The sequence below is a fragment of the Clinocottus analis genome, unplaced genomic scaffold, assembly GCF_023055335.1.
Source record: "Clinocottus analis isolate CAN_PGR_092001 unplaced genomic scaffold, fCliAna1.0.p SCAF_21, whole genome shotgun sequence".
Lineage (NCBI taxonomy): Eukaryota > Metazoa > Chordata > Actinopteri > Perciformes > Cottidae > Clinocottus > Clinocottus analis.
The window spans coordinates 11,491,178-11,512,276 of NW_027175943.1; the positions used below are offsets into that span (position 1 = coordinate 11,491,178).

Sequence of the window (21,099 nt, forward strand, 5' to 3'; positions counted from 1 at the left end):
GGATCTCGAGATATGCAAAGAGAACACAGACAGACAGACTTTATGAGATGTGTTTGGGCGCCATAAATGGGCTGTGATACCATAATAGTAACAGTAACAGTGACAATAGAAATAGAAAGAGCAGGAGCAGTTTGCGTGGCAGCTCCCCGACAGTCATCACAGATTTTTTTCTGTCTCCATGAGTTGGCGGATCAAGCAGCCATTTGATCCTCTTCAGTATTCGCTACTTCCTAGACACATCTGCTTAATTTGGTCCTTCTCAGCTCCTGCTAGTAGCAGCAAAAGAGACAATGAATCAGGTTGATCCCGAGCTCCTTGGCCGAAGAGGAGACTTCATCATCACAGTGACCATCGCATATGTCTTCCATGTTGTAGCCAGTTTTCGTTTTCAATCAGGCCTCCACATCCATACCGATTACCTACCCCACCGGTAGGAAGACCAATATCCTCAAGCAGCAAATATATCTGCCCCTCTGTGTAAAAAAAGTCTGCAAAGTTAAGACAGAAATTATTGAGTTTCATCTAGCAAAAAAGATCATTCTTCAGATCCCCAGTTAAACAGGGACTTATCCATCAAAACGTTTCTTGAACCCTTTGGTATCTACATGACATAATCTATTGTGTAAATCCAGGAGTAGACAGATTTGCTACTTATTTGGCACTAATTGTCAAGCTAAAGCAGAAATATATAAAGGATTATTTTCTGCTCATGCCACACATTTTTCTAACTTTTACTCACTCAACTGAACTGGTTGTTTTTGGACACCAAATAACTAGTTAGAGCTGAACCCATTTCCCGCAACACCTCTGGTAATTTAGGTCACACTTCTCCTCTTTGACTCGAATAAAAACTGTATATACGAAGTGAAAGTAGAAATCACGACATAACCGATTAGTTCATAGACTGCCGTTGAGAAGCCTTATGTTCGATGACTTTTCCATCAACCAAATCAAGTGAGAAGTAGGGTAATTTCCTCATAGACTTCCATACAATCAGACTTCTTTCGCACAGGGATGAGTCTTCCCGTGCTGGTTAGTAGAGAGAATGCAAGTTTTAAGACACTTTGCACAGTTTCACTCTGCAGAACTAAAGGTTGCTGTCTAGTCTACTATTGTTACAGCCTCCACCAACCTGGCCTTAATCTGCCTCACCCACAGCTTCTTTCCCTTGCCACTAACAGGCAAGGCCGACAATCATATGCCAATCACTCCCAGGCCGTCTGCCCCCGTCCAGTATCCCATCCTGGCAAAAGAACCAATTTGGTTTAGCATCTTTTTCATTCAAACTGTTTTCTCACTCTCATTTTTGTTTGTAAATCATCTTCTAATTGGTTTTTCACATGGATTTTGTGTTTGGGTCCTCACTTCCCCAACCATTACTTACGTGGTAATCTACAGTCCACCTTGAAGAGCCAGAAATGGTTTCTGCGTTGTTGGCGAAAGAGATAAATAAAGAATTGGCCTATTTGAGGCCTCTCCATTGCTAGTCTTCCAAGTCTAGTAGACATAGCTACAAGAAAGTATCTGTCCATCAAGTCATTATCATTATGCAACTGAGAACACCAATAAAACTAGCTGGAGACTTTGCATTACCGTAGTTGTTACCGAAGCCCAATCAGTGGCTTCTTTTTAGCAACAGGTGAGAGACCAAATTTTATTTTTGGGTGTGCCTGACATTTGGCGGCAGGAGTAGCCGATGTAACTTAGTGTCTGAGGTGCATTGCTAAACAAAGTCGGGGATCCATCCTCTGTCGCCACATTCTGAACCAGACCCTGCTTTATCATTTATTTTACTTTCAATGGAATCATAATTTACCAAAGGACCATTGTGCTGCATTGAGGACACCTTGAAACTCGCCATTGAGACCATACTCATGTTTACAATGTTTAGTGAGGTAATGAATCGAGTGAGGAGTATGGATATTTTCTTTTGGACTTCAATTGGACTTTTTTTGCCAACTGAGAAGTCTCCCCCCGCTGGCCATTAGTAAGAATGCAATTTAAAGGCACTTACACATTGGCTCCATTTTTCAGATCCAGAGGTTGCTGCCTGGTAATGTACGCTGCTAGAAGATGTGTAGTGAATATATCAAAACAAATTAGTTCCAATACTAGTGAGTGAATAATTCAATGTGAGTCAATAAAATAAACTAGACTCATGTTATGGTTACACTACGAGCATTAAATCTGTCCAAAAAAAGGTTTGGGGGTCAGTTTTGTAGCTTTCCATCACTAGCTTCCATTAAAAAGGACTCGTAGCCTGTTGTTGCTCGTAGTGTCAACAGTTTACAGCCATGCTGGCAGCTCTGTGAGGCTGTACTTAGGCCCAAAACTGCTTTGAGATGGATGCTAATGTCACCATGCTAACATACTCACAACTAAAATGCTAACATTCTGATGTTTAGCAGGTGTACTGTTTACCATCTTTGTCGAATGTGTTAGCATCCTAACATTTGCTTATTAACAAATAAACACAAAGTGTAGCTGAGGCTGATGGGAATGTCGTTGGTTAGGTCAAATTCAGACTTGGTGCTGGTACTAGATGAGAGTCATGGGAAAAAACACGGAATATCGGAGTAACATTAATGTTCAGTGATCTGCTAGCGTGGTTAGCAACTATATATATATATCCTTTGTGGTCTTTACAAATTTGTCTTCCTATCCACAAATACTAACCAAAACGAATTGAGAAATGTCTCTTCGTCCAAAGGCATCCCGTTGTCCCAGTCTGAGTAATGCTGCCTCCTATTATGGTTCTCACCACTTTAAGGTGAAGTGTATATGCAGAGAATGAGAATGAGAATTGCATTTGTGCTGTATAGTACAGGATAGGAACAGTTTTCTCTGTGACTTCAAATTTATTGATATGCTTGGGAGAATATTTTCTATAAATACAAATGTCACTGCACAACAATCCAAGTGTTGTGCTACAAAAATACTTTCATATCAAACTATAGTCATGAAAACTATGTTAGGCAGCCACAGAATGAATAAACAGTAGTGGAAAAAAGGACTTCGATCCTTTATTTAAGTAAAGCTATCTGTACCACAATGGAATACTGCATTCAGAAGTTTATGCAAGTAAAAAGTATCAGATGTAGTAAAATCCTCATCAGTGTTTTTACATTATTATATTACTGTTGCATTAGGACTAACCTGTTATTGTAAATGTCTCATTTCTCCACGTATTGCTGGTGTCAAACCCTTCAAGGAATAGTTCAACATTTTTGTGGGACTCGTCTAATTTTTGGTCAGAACCAGGCAAGCTGCATGTCTGTGTGTCAAGCACAGAGCTGGGGACAATACGTTGTTAGCCTAGCTTAGCACAAGGAAGGAGGAGTACGTGGTGCCTGCCTCAGTCCAAAATTCTAAACTACAATTAAGCCAACCAACACCGCTAAAGCTCACTGATTAACATTTGGACAGAACCAGGCTAGCAGTTTCCTCCTGCCTCCAGTCTTTATGCTAAGCTACGATAACAACTCCCTAAACCCAGCTCCACCTCAACACAAAGACTGATACTGATATCCATTTTCTATTTTAACTCTCTGAAAGAAAGCAAATAAGAATTGAACTATTTTTTAAAGGCACAGACGTGATACCAATAGGCCTATACATTCTAAGTGAACTCACGACTAGAAAGTAAATAAGAGTATTTCCAAAAAATGTTGAACAATTCCTATAAAAGGAGGAAAATAACGTGAAAGAAAACACAGACTCGTCACTTGTCTTTACTTAAAATACAACAAATGAGGAAGGTTTGTTCATGTTCCTCCTTCTGGAGGTCCAATGCATTACCAATCAAGCCATGATAAAGCAATCACTACAAATCAAGCACAGAGAAAGATTAAATGTACAGAGATAAGGATTTGCATCACCGAGTGCATATTAAAATAAAGTCTTTGAAGCCTACACATTACTATCATCACACTGGCTAGCTTAATCTCTAGCAGTGCATCTTATTTATATTTTGCATGTAACAACGTTAGTCTTTAAAGTAACTAGTTACTACAGCAGTTGGGTTAATGTAGTGGAGTAAAAAGGACAATAATTCCCTCTGAAATGTAAAAGTATAAGGTTTCACAAAATGGAATTACTCACAGAAAGTACTTAAAAACTAGTATACTAAACGTACTTTGTTACTTTTTTTTGTTTTTATCTCTTGGCTTAACTAACCCAAAACCTGCATTACTCCCTCAGAGCACAGCCATTTCAACCTCTTATTGTGTTATTCTTATAGTTGTTAAAATATAGTCTTATTTTCAATGCCACGGTATACTGATGTACAAACTCTCTTACATGTCATTTGTCAAATGGTTCAGCTTTGGAGAAACATTGTCAAACCGACAGAGAAAGCTTATCCCACATGACACTGGATGATTGTTTCTGGACATCAAGATGTGCGACAAGAACATGGGTTTTTTCACTGAAGTCAATGCTACTTTACAGGAGATGGGAGCTATATCTATTATTGCCAAAGACAACTAAAGTGCATGCTGCTTTACCCACTAACTTAATGGCTTGTACAGTAAGTCATAAAACATATATTAATATAACACTTCACCCTATAATACGTATAGGGTCTGCAGCACAATGTGTTAGCATTTTATTCACTTGTATACAATGTATACAATGATCACATTTTTCCAACAAAGTGCTATAAGTAACCCAAAAAACTCAAAAATGTAATTCAGCGTCACATTCAACCACTGGTTATATTACCTTTGATTTTTGTCTGTGTACTATGGGGCTACAAAAAAAAGACAAACATTTAACTTAACTTTTCAACTAAAGCTGATGTTGCAAATAAAAACTCTCGAAATTTGCTGCTTTTTCGTAAATATTCGTTAGCTAATTGACAAACATGGAAGTTTAGCAGTCATGAAATTTGGCACTTCTTTGAGCTTCCCTCAAGCACACATTGCATCCACATCCAGTGAAGAAATATTATGCATAAAATCCAGTGTATCAACTGAACATATTGTATATTTGTGCGCTATATTGTCAATATATAGAAGTAAGCATACGCATCCAGCACTCTGGAAACACCTCTGAGACTTCATGGCTGAAGATACTTTCCCTGATTAATGGGATTTGGTCGTGCTACTGGGGGTCTTATTTTCCTCATCATCAAATACATCTACAGTGTTAGAATCTCTCACTTGTACCTGCTGGTGATGCGTGCCCCCGCTAGCTGTATAGTAGCATAAACCCATTATCAATGGTACTCTATTCGACAGTGGTGCCCAGTTGTATAAGTTATCATTAATGGCTTTGTTAATGGTTAATAATTAATTCATACATGCTTTATAAAGCAGCAATAAAACATTTTTACAAAGAACGTTTGGATTATCGTGTTGTGAAAAATCCCTTTAAACTGTCGTCACAGTAAAAACGGCTGGATAAATTGTTCAAATGCCTCATACAACATCAATTGACCATGCAAATTATGACTTCGCTATGGGAGCAATGGCAGCGGTAGCTTCAATAATTGTACGGATTTTGAAACCTGGATGGGTGGAGGTCGTAGTAGAGGGTGGGAAACAAAGTGTGCGGCTTTGACACAAGTGGCCGCTGTTCATTTCCCATTTTCTACCAAAACTTAATGTTTAATTCTTAAAGCCAAGTTTTCTTTGTTTTGAAAAACGTTTCGCACTTTGACGAAGTAACCCAATATTATATACATATTTTCACCCTAACCATGTAGTCTCTGTACCTCAATGTAACCAAACACCATTGATTTCTGCAGATTTAAGCAGATTAAAGCACCACCGCTTCTGAAATGGAAAGGTAAAACACGTTAACATACCCAAAATCAGTCTGACAACCAAAGCCCACAGGCGTGTGTTTCAGCCCTCTCCTTCTAATAAAACCATCAGGTCTAATCAAGTTGCTAATACATTGAGATGTAATACTATGCAGCACCAGAAGATAATTGGAGGGCTAAAGAGCTAATTAAAAAATACAGAATATATTATGTTGGAGGATGAACACCAATAGGTTTTTTTCACAATCTTTTAGCCCAAATGTTGTCTTTAAAACTGACCTTTGAAGCATGAATAAATAACTTAATTATTATTAACATTAATACAACTATTAGTTTAAATGTTGTTTACAAAGTATGACTTTAAAAAAAATATTTTTAAAAAGGATTAATCCAAGACCTCTGTTGGCCTATGTGTTGTTCAGTCATACAAAAACAACCCTGCAGTTGAGTCCAATTCCAAATCTCGAGTCAAAATCTGGGGGCTAAGCAGAAGTGCATTAGGCCAAGTACAAATTATTGACTACAATTCTGCATGAAATCCAAAGCCTTGGGTTGAATGAGCTCATCTTTCTATGTGTTTAAAGTGTTTAAAATTCCATTCAATGAAATTCAACAAACCACATCTGTTGGATTGATCTCAATCTGCAGAACTCAGTGGCAAAAAACCTGTTTCAATATGTGAAGCACTTCGAGTTAAAGACCTCAGAAGTTTGAAGGAGTCTCGTCACCTTTGGCTCTGGTGTTAGAGGGAATTATGTAAGCATGTGCATTGAGGACTTGTAGACAACAATGAACAATTTGCAATAAATGGGAGAAGGCAAAGAAACACAGAAACGATATTTACAGCTTCTGCCAGATTCATTTTAAATTATTTGGAGTGGGGCAATGCTCTTGGTAAGCTATAATAAAAGCATCCAAAAGATGCTTTCTTTCAAATGTGATGAAAATTGAGTCAACTGCTGGAAAAATGAGAACAACAATGGATCTATATTGAGTACTAAAATTCAAAAATGACAAAACTCAAAATGGCAGCACAAATTGATTGAAACTGGCCAGGCCAATTTATTGAGATTGCCATGACCCGAGCAACTCGAGGGGTAAAAAGAAGTGTGTTTGGTACACAAAAAAGTTAATGGATTTACAAGTCAACTGAACTTAAAGGCCTCAGTATGCTTTAAAGAAATTACTTTTCTAAGTGTCAGGAAGCCCTTTTCTGACCAGTGGGTTAAATGTATAGCTTTGTAAATGATTCATTACTTCCAGACTACAAAAACAAGCAAAAGAGACAGAACTACTGAAAAGCGATGCTATGATGGCAGGCTTTTTGGCCCCGCCTTAAGGTGGTAAAAGCTAAAAACATTTGTCTAGTACAACCTACTTTCTTTGAAGCATACTGAGGCCTTTAGATGGATGAAAACTTTACAAGGCATTGTTGATTTGTAGATGGGGAAGGAAGCCAGAAACAATTACCCTCCCCTAATCACTAAATTACAAAGAAAAAGGCCAGAAATCTTAAGAGTGAATTCACCATTTACCAGAATAGTGTTCAAATGGTAGATCTCTAATGTCTTTTTCCCGCTGTGAGGCTGATAATAGCAGGACTCGAAAGTACAGAATGCTGAAATGCTGTTCATTGTGAAGTTGCAGCAGAGTTCACTGAGTGAACATTGAAAATAGAACGTTTCATTTATATAAAAAGTGAGGTGATAATTTGATGGGTCGACAGGTTCTCAGAGATAAAATCACGACTAGCCACTGTTTGTTTCCTGTGAATGAGGCCAGCGTACCCTTTTTGCCCATTCCAGTGTTAACAATAAGTCTTCATTCTGGCATCTTACAAGCTCCAGTGGCTTTCTAGCAAGAGTTACAATATTTACAAGTATTACATATTATTATGACAAGACAGCAAAAAATAATTTAATGAGTCAATTTATCGTAATGTTTCGAAAGATTCTTCTACTTGCTATGTTAGGGTTATGTGCAACTTAACAGAGGGTGTATTTGATTGTGAGGAAGGTATCTAGCTAATTTTACAGAATGTTTCAAAGATTACGCAGTTTGATAGAGTTAACTATACTAACTGGAAGTGTGTGTGTGTGTGTGTGTGTGTGTGTGTGTGTGTGTGTGTGGGAGGGGGGTCTTGTGGGGACATAAGTCTTTTTACAAAGTCACATATTGTGGGGACCCGTCTTCAAATGCATGTCACTGTAACATAAATCATTACATGTTCGGGTGAAGACTTGGTTAAAGGTTAGGCAAAAGTAAGGTTTAGTTAACAGTTAAGATATGGGTTAGGATTAAGCTGGTGGTGGCTATAGTCAGGAGTCGTTTCCAGTAAATTATTATAAGTCAGTGAAATGTCCTCAAAAGTCATGAAAACATGACTGTGTGTGTGTTCGGGTTTGGAGATGGGCTGCATATGTACATTTCTCCATCTTCATACAGAAGGCAGTAGCGCACATGGTTTAAGGTGATAGTTGTTTTGTTTCTTGAAATGACAAGAAACGGATCAAAATGAACAAGCTTTTTTTTTCCGTTACAAAAAAATTCACAAAACCTACAAAACTGACTTCTCATGATCATTTCGAAGAAAAAAATGGGGGAAATGCATGTGTGGCAATTCAACTGTGATTAGCACCTCCAAGTCCAATCTAGTCCAGTGAATGGAAAATGGGGTATTTCTCACTCTGGATTGGGAATGATGCCAACAAGAAAAAAAAAGGTATCTTAGCGTCTGGTTTTAAAGCAAGTGATGGATGAATTTAGCAAACTGAGGACATGAGCCTGTGAAAGCCAAGCACTGGTTTTAACGGTTCATCTACATTCCAGCCTCCCTCTTAACTGTCATGATGGTTATGGGTCACTTTGGCTTGAAAGTGTTGAACTGTACTTAGTCAAGGAATTATCTTGACTTGCTTAAGTGAGGATAAGATGGAAGTCGAGATCCAAATACAAATCAGTACTTATCAACTGTGATGTCAACACTGTTCCGGACTGTCATGGTTTTGGGCAAAGCTCTTCATTTACCAAATGATCTTCTTCCAAACCTTCAGTTATCGGCAATGACCCAAAGAATGAGATCGCTGATTTAAGTGGCCAACTCAAATTTCCTTCACAGGGTTTCTGTCCTCAACCGAAAAGAAAGGGTGAGGAATTCAGATGTCTGCAAAGAACTTGGAGCGGAGGCACTGCTCGTTCACATTAAAAGAAGCCAGTTGACCTTGTTCTGGCAATGTGATCTGGATGCCTCTTGGACACCTTTCTTTTAGAGGATATCAGGCATGTCCAACTGGGAGGAGATTCCAGGGCTATCAAAGAAGATGCTGATGGGAATACATAACCCACCAGACTCGGACATATCTTGGGATTCCCCAGGACTATCTGGGAGATTTTGCTAATGGAAGTATGTTCGGGCTACCTTGCTTAGCTAGCTGACAATGGATAGGAATGATCTGTCAGCTGACACAATTTCATGATACTGTAAACTGTTTACTACCACTGGAAAACTATCTTTCCCACTAATAATACTATTAGGAATATTATAAGAGAGAAAGCTTAATGAAACCACTTATTCATGATCATGGTACACCATAAATAAACAAATATCTTCAAGAAAATAATGGAGAAGATATTGTAGGGGCAATTTAGATGATTGCATCTTTTGTTGGGAACTCAAGAACATGAGCTATGAAAGCAGAATATCAGTAGACACGATCTGACAGTTTGTCTAATCTTCAAGTTCTGTCTTGAAGTGCAACCCCTAAAATACAGTTAGACCTTTTGTACTTTCACCTGGTATTGTTGAGCCAGACAATATATGTGTTCTAAATCAAATTGCCACACCAAAAGTAGAGCCTTGTCTTACTCCAGAGTGGAGGAGTAGTCAAGTGAAAGGAACAGAGGGCCAGTAGGGGCTCCGCTGCATATTTTAGGCCCAGGGTCTCCACGTAGGTAAACCCTGCAATGAGTGCACTAATAACAAATTGTGCTATCTGCTAATACCAAAAGTTTGTGGCAGCCCTTGATTTCACAAATCATATCCGAATCAGAATCATGAGAACGCAGTTCTGGTTACGTTATGCAAAGATAATGATTTTTGATCACAATAAAACAAGAGATTTTTTATAAATAGATTACAAAATATATTCTGCGATCATGAAAAAACTAACTGTAAAAATAATTACACCCAATTGCCTTCTAATCTATTTGTCTTCAATTCACTCCTGGCAGCAAATGATAGGGCATCAGTGTAGATGAGTGGTGACTTTCTTTGGTTACAAACAATAGGGTGAAAAGATAGTTGACATCCTATTTTGTTATGCTCCGTGGAAAATGTTGAGGATTATGACCACTGTAATAAGTCCTTTCTAAAGTATTTATACTTTTAAAAACAAGTTGAATCCCTTTAATCATTCAGTTCCTTTATCTTAAACCTTTAAAGGATTTACCTCATCATTTAGCTTTCTTCAGAAAATAGACCTGGTCATCCTCACACCTAGAAAATTGCATACCCAGAGAAGAAGGGGGTCAAAGTCAAGATACAAGCTGGTCAAGGCAACGGGGAGGTTAAATAGTTTTGTACAAACTGAGATGTTTTTCCAATAAGATATTTCTTTCTGGCTCAGACAAATGGTCTTGTGTCACACCCTCTACATGGGCATTTAAAGGGAGGTTTAGAGAATGTAATTGGTGTGTGTGAAGTGCCAAGTATGCTCAACATGGTGTGATGTTAATGCCAAATAAGCAATTAATCACGATAAAAAATGGTTTAAGACATGTTTAGGCCTGCACAGCACTGATACAGCGGTTACCGCTGATAATGCCGTCCTCTGACCCACGGTAACCCAAGGTTATTGTTAGCTCTAACGTTACCGTTAGCTCTGTCAGCACTGTTGCCGTTGTTAGCACTGTTAGAACCGTGAGCTGCTTGCTGCCGACTCAGACAACTTTGTGTTCAGAGTTGTGTGCAGGCAGGAAATCCTGGCTGTATGGATTGTATCTGCTGCAGTAATGGGCCAATAACAGCTTGCATTAAATTAAAGAACGCTTTCGGTGATTGGCTGCAAGCAAAACCATAGATTTAGTATTATTTGCCAGTCTGGCTCATTGTTGATACTAATTGGTTCTCGGTTATTTCAGTACATACTTTAAAGGTATGAAGTACCAGTACACAGACGTAGTTATGGTGCCTCTAGTGGAGGTTAATATGGAGATGGTAATGGACTACATGAACGTGGAGACCAAAGAGCATGGAGTAAAGTAATGTTTCTTTCACCAAATTCATTATTTTGTAAATCAAGACATATCAGTATCTGGTATTGTGCTTATAGCATGGCCACTTAGCAAAAAAAGTACTCTGCAGCCATGCTAGCACCTTTGTGAGGCTGTAGTAGCAACAGTGATGCTTTGAGCTTAATGCTAATGTGTCATTGTGAGAACGTTAACATGCTCACAAAGACAAGAAAGTTTAATGTTTAGCATGTTTGACATCTTACTTTTGCATATTAGCATGCTGAATTAGCATTTACTCAATAAAATTAGAGCTAAGGCAAATGGGAAGGTCATTAGTTTTGCAGGTATTTGGTCATAAACTAAAATAAATTTTTAAGAAATGGAAATGTAGACCTGATGATGGCGCTAGATGAAAAGTCAGAAGATCACCAAAGGCATTACATTTTCTCCTGAGGGGTACATGTTGGTGTGTACTAAATTTGGGACTAAATTGTAAGCTATTCCAATTCATATATGTTGTTGTATTTCTAGTAGTGTTGAGAAAAGTCAGGGGGTTAACAGAGTCATTAGGATTCTGTTTATGTCGGTACCACATTTCATGGCAATACATCCAATAGTACTTTGTTCTAGAAAAAAGTGGTGGACCATTACACTAACCGGCAGTTGCAGCCATCCAGTTAATTTTTAATGGACACTTGCCAGTTGGCCATGGTATAATCCACAATATTCTGTTTAGGTCTGGACAATAAACTAGAGATTAGTTTGCTCTAACATGGCCAAAGCTTCTCTTAACACTGGTCTTGTATAATCAAAGGGGAGACTATTTTCAAAAGCCGTTGTCAAGTAATATTAGTGTTGGTTAAAACAAGTATATTTCAGTTAATTTAAACACAGTTTTTTTTCCTTCTACTTCTTCTCCCTGTGTTTGCTGAAGCCAGCAGTAAACTGCACAGTAGTCTGTTAAACATTTTCAAGCATTAGCATCTTGTTTGGCATTATGCTAGCAATCTACCAAAGTAAGCCTAGATCTCACCTACAGTTTCAGAAGTTAATAATTTCTGTTAAAATCTTATTGCAGCATTTAAGTGAAAATATTAAATTAGTAACATATATATATACAGTAAAAGATTTGAAACAATAAAAAGACAAAAGCTAAGACATAAGCTTGACCATAACAAAGGATAAATTGTCAGCCATTTTGTGACTGAGAATGTTCATTTCAATAACAGGCTTTGTTTGTTGTTTTTGCAGAGATTTGTTGTTGATGTTCCTAAGGAAATACTAGTTAATAGATGCACCCATCAACATTATAAGGATGGGATCTGTAAATTACCCTTATTTGATCCTGAACTATTCCTTTTCATTCTAACGCTGACACAACCTGTCTGTGTAATTTTAATAAAGTGCCTTCAGAGTTGTGCAGATTTAGTAACCCAACTCAGCTCGTGTACATATTTAGAAGGTTCATATTTACAGAAAGAACAGAGGTGAAAGGTTTGAGATGCCCTCAGGGTACTTACATTTTTTTCTTGAAAGAATAGCATTTGCATGTTGACTGTTTTTAGGTTTTAGGTTACATCACTGCTACCGGTGTGAGAAAGCCTCCCCAAGCTCATCACTCGTATTACACCTTCCCTTGTCATGAGACATACAGAGGGTGGACATGATAAGAAAGAACCATGTAATCATTGTAATAAAACTTAAGATTAACTAATATGGTGATGATTAAAGTCAATAGTCCCTTTCCAGGTCATAGTTTGTAGTAGTGTTGCATTGGACTGGTCCAAAAACAATTATCCATTTTCTATTAAAATTGTGTCTGACTGCTCTCGGAGGCTCTTTCAGATTGGATCTGACCTGTGAAGACCTCTACTAAAGAATGTTTATGTTATTTAGTTCCCATTCTTTAAGTACATTGAGGGTACAAAATATGATGTACGCCTTAAAATTACAGTATAAAATTGGTACTTCAAAATAACTATAAAGTTGTATCAACACCTCTAAAACCAATTGCATTTATATATATTTTTTACAAATGTTTTGTAACAGACCTATTGTAGTTGATTACATGATGTTTTCATAGTTTTATGTCCACTCCCTGTTTATTTGTGTATTATTAAATCTTACTGCACTCTTGGAAGTTGTTTTGTAGAAACTACATTTAGTTTGCTTGGTTTCTATCTCCTCAGTACAGAGGGTTGTGTTTTTCTGTTAAGTGTAATTGAGTTGTGTCCATTCCTTGTTGTCTAAACCCTTGTCTTCATTACTTTCTGGCTCCTTCATCTTCTACTCATTTCCATCCACCCTCTGTAACTAGACGACGTCTGACTCCACCACGCATTGCTCGGTGTACTCCTTCACCAGTTCCACGCTCAAGGTGTTGTGGCAGAATTCAGCCATGGTCTTCCAGAGTGGTGGGTCCAGGAACATCTGGCACATCACGTGACCCTTCAGGGTGGCGGTGTGGCGCTGCAGGTGGCACAAGAACTGCTGCCGAACCAGGTCCAGGTCTTTACCGAACATGTCAATGTTCAGGTAATACCTGGGTAAACGAGAGTGTTACATTGAAAAAGTCTTATTTTCAATAACTATTAATGTTATAAGCTATAAGTATCCTAATTCCATTATGTGTAGTATCTAATAAATTAACTTGGGCACCCCATGGTACTGTACTACTACTACTACTACAGGCTATGGCGGGCTAGGCCTCTGGACAGTTAAGAATACGATTATTAAAAAATAAAATTACCAGTCGTCTCCAATGGGCACCCTGAAAGGGAAGGTACAGAGGCTGACCACAGTAGGGTTGGACACATCATCCACCATCCAGTCAATGTCCTTCTTTAGTAGGATGGCCATGTTACTGGGCAGAGGCTTGAATGGCTGCCAGTCTTGAATTATGGTGGAATTAGGAAGGACCCCCCGCATCAGGTCAGTGGCCAGATACAGCCGCTGGACAGCTGTATGGTCAAGACGCACCGGAGGAAGGTTGGAGGAGGTAGACAGAGAGGATTGGATCCCTCCACCCAGACCTAGCTCAGACAGACGGAGCTTGAGATCTTCAGCTCTAAAACGTACCAACAGAATACTCTGCGAGAAGAAAGACAATGAACATATGAGCTGACAAAGTACTAGAAAAGTTAACACACAGACTAAAAGTGAGGCTTTTTGCATGTTGATCCACAACATTTATTAAACATAGGCACAGACCAACACAGAAAGTCTTCTTTTGTTGTTGTACCTGCTTGGTTATGAGACGATACTTTTGGAAGTCCTTGGGTCCAAGCTGATCATCACGAGTCAAGCGGCTTACTTTGACATCAGGGTACTTGGATTTGACCAGCTCGCAGCAAAAGCGTAGCAGAACTCCTGCCACGCCTTTTCCCCTTTCCTGGGGGGCAACACGTAGACCTTCCACCAGCATAGTTTCTCCATCATCAATCACACATACGGACTCCAGAGCAATCTGTCGAGTATCACAGAAGAAGGTGGACTCAAAAAGGTGGACTCAAGAATCACATTGACGTGTCCTTTTTAGAACTTTGCATCATTCCAGTAGCTGGGGCAGTGCTGCATGACCTGTTTATGCAACTTAGGAGGCAATAACATATATATTGAAGCATGGAACACAATCCTATTCCCTGTGTCTATATGTGACAGCAGATGAAGCAACATACCTTAAGAACCACATCATCTGGGCCCACCCTTGGGTAAGGCGCTCAGAGAAGAACCACTGCTTCTTTGTGTCAAAAAATTCAAAGATTTCAAGCATCTGATAGGGATGTTTCTTTGACACCTTCCTTTGGCTGTATTCTGGTTATTTTCAACTTGAAGGAGAACCCAGGGAAACTCAGAACAGGCTGGAGGGATTGAATTTGCCATCCGGGCTTGGAATACTTTTGGATACTTCAAGACAAACGGAACATTTGGGCTACCCAACGAGACATATGCCCTGTTCACGCATCCACTAAATGTTCTTACTTGCATGTAGACCTTCAAACCGGATGTCATGAAATTCCATATAATCGCATTGAGACAATTCAAGTCATAAAAATATTATACTTCCTCGGACTTCTGGAATATAAAAATTCTGCCTTTTCTGAAACACAAAAACACACGCAAATATGCTATTTAATGCACTTACCACTTTTCCCTGTTTGCGAGCCAGTATTACTGTGCGGTTGGTCTCCTGTAGCCAGTCGGTGTATCGAGTGGGCAGGTAATCAAGGCCACCATAGATGTCCTGGCTCATGGCCATGATCTCATCGAAATCCTCCTCCGTGGCCACCGAGAACTGAAGGCCTGCCTGGGACAGGGCCTCTGGGAGCTGGAGCATAGTCAGGCTGGTATCGATCTTCATCTTGAAATAACTGATGAGATACAAAGTGGGGGAGAAGTTATTGTAGATTGTATTTATTTTTCATAAACCAGGACTTAAGAGAGTTCAAGAACTGTTCTAACCAAGGAATTCCTTACAGGAGGCCAATTATGGGTGGTGAGGAAACACAGAGTGGACATCTTTTGATTCATAGCAATAAACAAGCTTCTTTAGAGAAATGTCAGCCTGGATAGCAGCTGTTTTTGTTTATCATATAATCACACCAACAAGCATATTAGTGTCTCTAGGCACAAAGGACAATACTTCAGTATCAAAGTAGCATAATTGGATGCATAATCCCTTGTGTTCATATGAATTACACAACGAGAATGAAACATACTGTAAGCAGTTGGTGAAAGCAATGCAGTGGTAAGGCATAACAAGACTTTCACACAAATGACAAAATAGAGGTATCCAATACAAAAGCCTAATGATTAACTTATAATATATCAAGTCATAAAAGATTGCCAATTGTAATTAGAACTGAAAAGGAAATAGGAGTAAAAGGGATGAGATTGGTGCAGGAATTAATAGCTAGCAGGACAGGAGGAGAAAAACACTAGTAAAACGTTACCATAAACACAAGAACAGACTACCACCTTTTGAATCAATCCCAAAGGACTGACCAAAGGGGAGTTGATCACAGATGATTGCCAGGAGAGAGACTGAATGTACATTAATTAGATTAAGGGCGCTTTCCCAAGTCAACATCAAGCACATTTTAATGTAACTCTGGTCCGATTTGTTTGGTCAGTTGTGAACACAGTTATCTCACTCTGGTGCCAAGATAACCGCTCCAAGACCGACCAATTTGCAGGAAGGGAACCAAAACGTAGGCCTCTGACATTTTGTTAAGATGGATACAGATAAACAACATGAGTTGGCGAGGACTGACTTGGACTCCTGCAGAAGTCCAATGTTTGCTTACCATCTCGGCCAAAGAGAACATACAGAATATGCTAGATGAAGTCTTATTTGAGCCAAACTGGAGGAATTTGTGTGCAAAGTAGATTCATCAAAGTGAAAGAACTTTGATAGCAATATTTCTAAGTCTGCGATTCCCTGCATTAAAGAGGCATTGCTTGTGATTTGGTCCACTTTAATTTGTGAAACTGAACCAGATTACATAGAAAACAAACCAATAGCATTGATTTTACTCGCATTCAGATTAGCCAAACAGATTTTGGCTTGTGATAGCGCCCTAAAGAAAAGCTAAGCATAGAGATGTATGCAAAGGAGGTTGGATGAATGAACCAGCAGAGCAAAATAAATGCAAGACAGAAGGAAACAAACTAAGTGAGTGAGGCTGAGGAGACAGAAACAGATAGAAAGAGACTGGCACCTAGCTTGATCCGTATGTCTTTACCTATACATCTTGTAAATCTATACCCTCAGTCTCATCATTAATACAATAATACCCTCTGATACCCACTCCACATTACAAATACTGGCATTTGTCTGGAATTTGGTGAAAGAATTCACAAAATGAAATAGACAAGATAAAAGGGAGAACATGAACACATTTGTTTCATATGCCCTGGGAGCCGGGATTGGCCCTGAAATTTGATTGGTACTCAGATAGGGTCAGGATCACTAGAGCAGGTGGACAAAATGCCGCTGGTGTAAGTGACCTTTTCCCAAACAAACTAATACTGAATACTGTTAAACAAGAGTCTAGAGGTGCCAGGTGTTAGTGCTCTGCACCGAGGAAAACAAAAACAAGATGCTTGCTCTCATGAGGATCTTTGCATTTAATTAAGTTTAGGTACAATGCATTAACACATGATGCAGTACAGTGTGATCAGATCAAATAAAACAAGCTTGTGCCAAAAGGAAACATGCAACATAACATAAGAAGCTATACAAAGAAGAGAATTGATACAATATGATAATATACAACAAAATTTGAAAACATACAATAACATATAGGTAGGAATGGGTATGATGCCTCAATAGTTTTAAAATTTTGAGCAAATTTGAAAGTGAAGTGTTGTTAAAGTTTAACTTGTAGGTTAACATGATTCAGTGTGATTCCGTTTCTTCTTAGTATTTTTTCGCCTGCCAATTGTGCATTTTATTGGGGGGAATAAAGTGTGGAAAAAATCATTATCCCCCTCCAATTCTGACCTCCAGTGTGCAGGTGCCCCAACCGGCCAGAAGGAGGGCATTGCCATGGACATCCGTGAATATAGAAACCTTTGTTCATTGCAACAAAAGACCAAGCTGTCATTACTGCTACTCAGAATGGCACCACATGTCTTTAGACAGGAACTTCTCCCCTGTGCCACAAAAGCACATAAACAGAGACAGTAATGTTTTAGTGTCTGCGACACTGAGTTTTTGCATTGGCACTGATAATGATGAACATTTTCCAATAGTACCCAGACATGTCAATACAAGTATAAGAAGCAGGAGACTGCAAATTGTACTGGAAGTCCAACACAAAGTTCAGTAAGCTAGCTCAACTGACACAATTGAGACTGGAAAACGGGGGTTTCCACCTGCAAGCAAGACCAAAATGACAGAACATAGATGCAGTGTCTGCATGTCATAAAAGACGATGGCAAAGGCATCCAACTGTCAAACTATTGAATTTGTCAATACATGGAGGAAACCTAAACCTAAAAACAGTAGGACCAAGCACATCCGTCTTGAGTGCCTGAATTGGCAATAATTAAGCTTTTAATTTGGTGCAACATTCTTGGGTAGCTGGTCGTCAATAGAGCACTGCAACACTAGTACTATACAGAAGGAGCTGTATGTCAGAATGCAGACGTCCAAAGTTGTCCAGAGTTCATACATGAAAGTGACTTTGAACGTGTTCTTGTCTGAATCTCAACACTACAGTCATCATCATAATAAAACATGACTATCGTCACCGCCTCCTCCAACAATTTATGCTATTCCCAATCAGACACAGATACAGGATACCATGTGCATACTGTGGAAATAGAGATGTTAGTCTCTCTATCTGAAGCCTCAAGAAATGTAAAGAACAAAGGTACCAACAAATGTGGCATATACTGAGGGGGTGCCCTATCGTCTTCTGCATTAGCGTCAACCTTCCCAGTTGGTTATTTTCAGTAGTGATTATGATTACAGGTTCAAGAATAGGACCACTATTAGCCTCCATGGACCACATGTGCCCAATTGTGGTTGAAATGAAAGAGAGGATTACTAGGACTGAATGGCTTGAACTAACAGATGGCCACATATACGCAGGGCTGCTTTATCCTAAAGCATCAAAATGGGGCCATGAAGCAAGGAAGACATAGAAAGAGTTGGACTGTAGTGAAGTGCCACATCAATAGAAAGATGTAGATTCAAGCCAGACATGCCAGTCATTGTATATTCATTCTGTTTAGTAAGGTGCGAGAACTCCAAACATCAAGTTATGGAAGCTTCTCACAAAGCAAGAAGGAAGTATTCCAAGGGAGATCGTGCAACCCCTGGAAAAAGAAGGAGATAGCAAGACCACGATCAAGGCGAGTGTCCTCAGAACCACTTATGAGTACATGTAAATGGTCCCTTTGAAGGATGAACCCAGAGTAGAGCAGTGGTAGATGCTATGGAAGAGCAAGTTAAAAACGTGTTTAAGGTGTTCCATTGGCAGATGATAAAGTTTACGAACACTGGAGGAGTTTTTTTTACCAAGTCACTCTAAATGAAGCGCAGGCTCTTAACACCAGACAACAAGAAACAAAGTCCAGCAGCCTGGGAGGACCGAAAGTGCACACACAGCATGGCCAAGCTGAAGAAATCATCAAGTAGAAAAGAAATCATGTTGAAAATGCGAGAGCAATGTAGCACTGAAATGCCAAAAAGGGAACTTGTAGAAGGGTCATGAGAGAGGATATGTTACGGGCCTTTAGTAAAATCCTACTTATTTAATGATACCAGTTTGTCCAAAAAATGGACAAAATTCTGAAAGGTTTTTAAAATTTTAATGTATTTGCAGATCTAGCATCCTAATATTTTAGAAAATAGGTTTTACTTTGTATTTGTAAATACATGGGACAAGTCATGCTAGTAAGATAAATAATAATAGCATACTAAAACAGCACCGCTGATGCAATGCTGATAACAATCACAGGCAGTTCCACAGCGGACACCGGACACGGTTTTTGTAATTTGTCTGCCGTCTGTTAATGTTTAAACATTTATTAAATATGGCAGTCTATACCTGCCACTAAAGGGTATACCAGTATTCAGCAATCGTAGATAGCAACATTTGTGAGAAAGACAACTTAATATTTCAACAGGATTTTGTCTGGTGTCAGCCGTTTTCACTCCCAACTTGTGTCAAATACAGCAGCTTGGTCTGTGACCCCACGTGCTACAACGTTATGGCAGGAGTAAAGGAGGAAGGCAAGTCCCGTTGTGTAAAGATGGATGGGGTTGTTGTGGATGGTTATGTCCAAAAAACAGAACTTTCAACTAAAATCCGAGCACTTTCACCTACGAAACCAAAAGTCAACATTGACTTCATTTAAGTTACGTAACAATAAGCAGCATTACCACATCACTTGCATAACGTAACCTACTTCCCTATGTAACATAGGTTATGTAACTTTAATACATCATGGACAAGTAAATTAGCCTACGTAACAAACATACTTATTTAAACCCAAACCAGGATCTTTTTCTAAACCAAACCAAGCTGTTTTGTTGTACAGGTATGCCACACAACACGACTTTTACCCAGGATGTTGACTTATTTAGAGTTACCTAACTTTATTACATCATTGGCACAACGTAGCCCACTTGACTATGTTACATAATTTAACCACATTGTGTAAAAGTAACATAGCCTTAACAACATTATTTTTACCCGAACCATGATCTTTTCTTAACCTAACCAAGCTGTTTTGTTGCACATGACTTTCACAGGAAACAGAACTTTCACTCATGAGACCGGCTAGCATGACCAGTGTGAAACCACAACTCATTTTAACGTAACATTACTCAAACCTATCACTTCCGTAACGTAGCCCCTCAACTACGTTACGGAAAACTACTGAGTGCGAAATTCTAACCCTGATCTTTTCCTCAACTTAACCGATTTGTTTCCTGTGAAAATGGAAGTTGATTTTGCAAAGAGAGAGGCACCTAGGGTGTCACAGTTTGAATCGTGGGACCACTGACCAAGCGTTGGTATTTGAAAGAGTGAGAATGTGTTTCTGGTGTAAACAGGATGTATCCGTCTGACTTAAAAGGGATACTGGAAAGTACAGAAATGCTGAGTTATTCATCTGTACTTTGAATTCCTAGATAAACAAATGGTTCAACTGTGTAAAGAGTGAGTACACATTTCTTTAAAACAACCTCTAAAACATCATACTGTATTGTTACTTTGTTATTGTGGCTGCACAGTACTTGATTATTTAAGGCCCTTTTTCATAACCTGTTCGTATTGTGTGTGTTTCAGCACTGTCTTTTGATAGAGGAGATTGGAGTCGGCCCCTTAGGGGAGTTGTTGGTTTGTAGTGGCTAAAATAGAAATGCTAGACATGTTCAAATAATCTATCAATGGGCCATGTGAGCTGTGAGGGCATTTGTAGTGAAAACACTGTCTGGTTCCAGCAGACACACACGTACACACTGTGCACACTGGTATTTTTCCATCATGCTTTGATGCTTTGAGATGGGGTGTCAGGCCTGGCTGGATAGTCTGGTCCTGCCAATGAGAGCGATGCTGTTTTGTTTTTGTGTTTCCCTCTCC

At 39.1% G+C, this 21,099-nt stretch overlaps 1 protein-coding gene across 2 annotated transcripts in view; it reads right to left on the bottom strand.

The window, feature by feature from the left end:
• Positions 1-3,718: 3,718 nt before the first annotated feature.
• nat16 (N-acetyltransferase 16) overlaps positions 3,719-21,099 on the bottom strand; it is a 35,760-nt gene continuing 18,379 nt past the window's right edge. For both annotated transcript variants that reach the window (XM_068587314.1, XM_068587313.1), the window contains 4 exons: positions 15,144-15,369; positions 14,241-14,465; positions 13,749-14,089; positions 3,719-13,541 (listed from right to left, as the gene is read on the bottom strand). In XM_068587314.1, the coding sequence (XP_068443415.1) occupies positions 13,313-13,541; positions 13,749-14,089; positions 14,241-14,465; positions 15,144-15,359 (1,011 nt within the window). In that variant the 5' untranslated portion in view covers positions 15,360-15,369 and the 3' untranslated portion in view covers positions 3,719-13,312. The remainder of the gene's footprint in view (positions 13,542-13,748; positions 14,090-14,240; positions 14,466-15,143; positions 15,370-21,099) is intronic.